Raw genomic sequence first — 1,596 nt, 5'->3', positions numbered from 1 at the left:
GGGGGGAGAGGAGACACGCGAGGGTGGAAGAGAGGTAGTTTAGCCTTCAGTACACACAAGCACGTACACATGATCATGATGGGAACAAAGAAATCAGATAGCCTTTTAGGTTTAAAAAAAAAGTTTTAGTAAGAGTTTTACGGCATTTGCAACACAATAAGGTCATATAAGTGCCGAAGATTAGAAGTGTTACAAGAGAGTAACAAATATAAAAAAGGAGGAGAGATCAGGACCATAGATGTTTGATAGGAGAGAAGGAGAAAACCACACCAGAGCTCCTGCCAACCACCCACATACATAACCATGGTTGTACCTAAAATAATGATGGTGGCAAAGACAAAAAACAATAAGAACACTTGAACCCGTTGTTAAGTAAGGAAGTATCATCCACCACCAGACATGACAGTAATACTATACAGCAGCAAGTTGAACAAACCACACCAGAGCACCCACCAACCACCACCAGAGACATGACAGTAATACTATACAGCAGCAAGTTGAACAAGTCTACCTTGAGGTAGAGCCGCGTCAGACGCCCCAGATTTTTCTTGCACACAGTCTTGTCCACGGTGGCACCGCGCCGGATTCTCTCTCGGTTGTAGTGTGCAGTGTTTGTCCACCAGTCCGCCTTTGCCTTCACGTACCGCAGAATCATGTTCTCAATGGGCGTCGGCAAACCAGGCACCTGTACAACACACAAGTTCCCAAATTTGTACACCAGTTGGAATTGAGGAGAAGCACAAAAACACTGGAGAGAGCAATCAGTGTAGGGAGAAAGTAACAGTCGAGAGCAATCAGTGCGGGGAGAAAGTAACAGTCGAGAGCAATCAGTGCGGGGAGAAAGTAACAGTAAAGAGCAATCAGTGCAGGGAGAAAGTAACAGTAGAGAGCAATCAGTGTGGGGGAGAAAGTAACAGTAGAGAGCAATCAGTGTGGGGGAGAAAGTAACAGTAGAGAGCAATCAGTGTAGGGGAGAAAGTAACAGTAGAGAGCAATCAGTGTAGGGGAGAAAGTAACAGTAGAGAGCAATCAGTGTAGGGAGAAAGTTTACATTTCAACTTAGAGTGTTTTGAAATAGAGTTTTCCATTACTGAAAATGTAATTCACTGAGGAATTTACAGTCAATGGAGACTGGAACCATACCAAAGACTACCAAACAATTGTTCCCGATTTGTTCCAAACATGAAATCAAAGAATGAGCTAAACATAAACAAATCAACGGAGAAAAAAGTCCAATGAGACACGGCGGAGAGCGGAGTCAGAGAGAAGCAGCAGGAGCAGGCCTCACCTTCCAGGGAATGTTGGCCTTCCAGCACCGCCAGGCCTCCGAGAGATGCTGCAGGATGGTGCGTGCCTTGTTCTGTTTGATTCCCTCGGGCATCATGTCCAGGATGTCGTGCATCACCTGAGGGCACACAACAGGTCGGGGGTTGCTTCGTTGGGACAAGTTTGTTTTTCAAGAAAGAATTTTATGGCCTTGGCAACACAATAAGGTCATGTAAGTGCCAAAGATAAGACACAATAAGGTCATGTAAGTGCCAAAGATAAGACACAATAAGGTCATGTAAGTGCCAAAGATAAGACACAATAAGGTCA

The 1,596-nt window shown here is 44.8% G+C and overlaps 1 protein-coding gene across 1 annotated transcript in view; it reads right to left on the bottom strand.

Annotated features, from left to right (window-relative positions):
• The window catches only part of LOC101848853 (pre-mRNA-processing-splicing factor 8), a gene marked incomplete in the record, with an annotated part of 48,831 nt that overhangs the window by 32,606 nt on the left and 14,629 nt on the right, over nucleotides 1-1,596 (bottom strand). The window contains 2 exon segments of the mRNA XM_013089673.2: nucleotides 512-685; nucleotides 1,289-1,405. Of these exon segments, the coding sequence (XP_012945127.1) occupies nucleotides 512-685; nucleotides 1,289-1,405 (291 nt within the window).

The sequence above is a fragment of the Aplysia californica genome, unplaced genomic scaffold (genome assembly GCF_000002075.1).
Source record: "Aplysia californica isolate F4 #8 unplaced genomic scaffold, AplCal3.0 scaffold01017, whole genome shotgun sequence".
NCBI classification, from domain to species: Eukaryota; Metazoa; Mollusca; class Gastropoda; order Aplysiida; family Aplysiidae; genus Aplysia; species Aplysia californica.
Note: the sequence above shows the minus strand (reverse complement) of the source record. Positions and strands in the feature narration are given on the sequence as shown.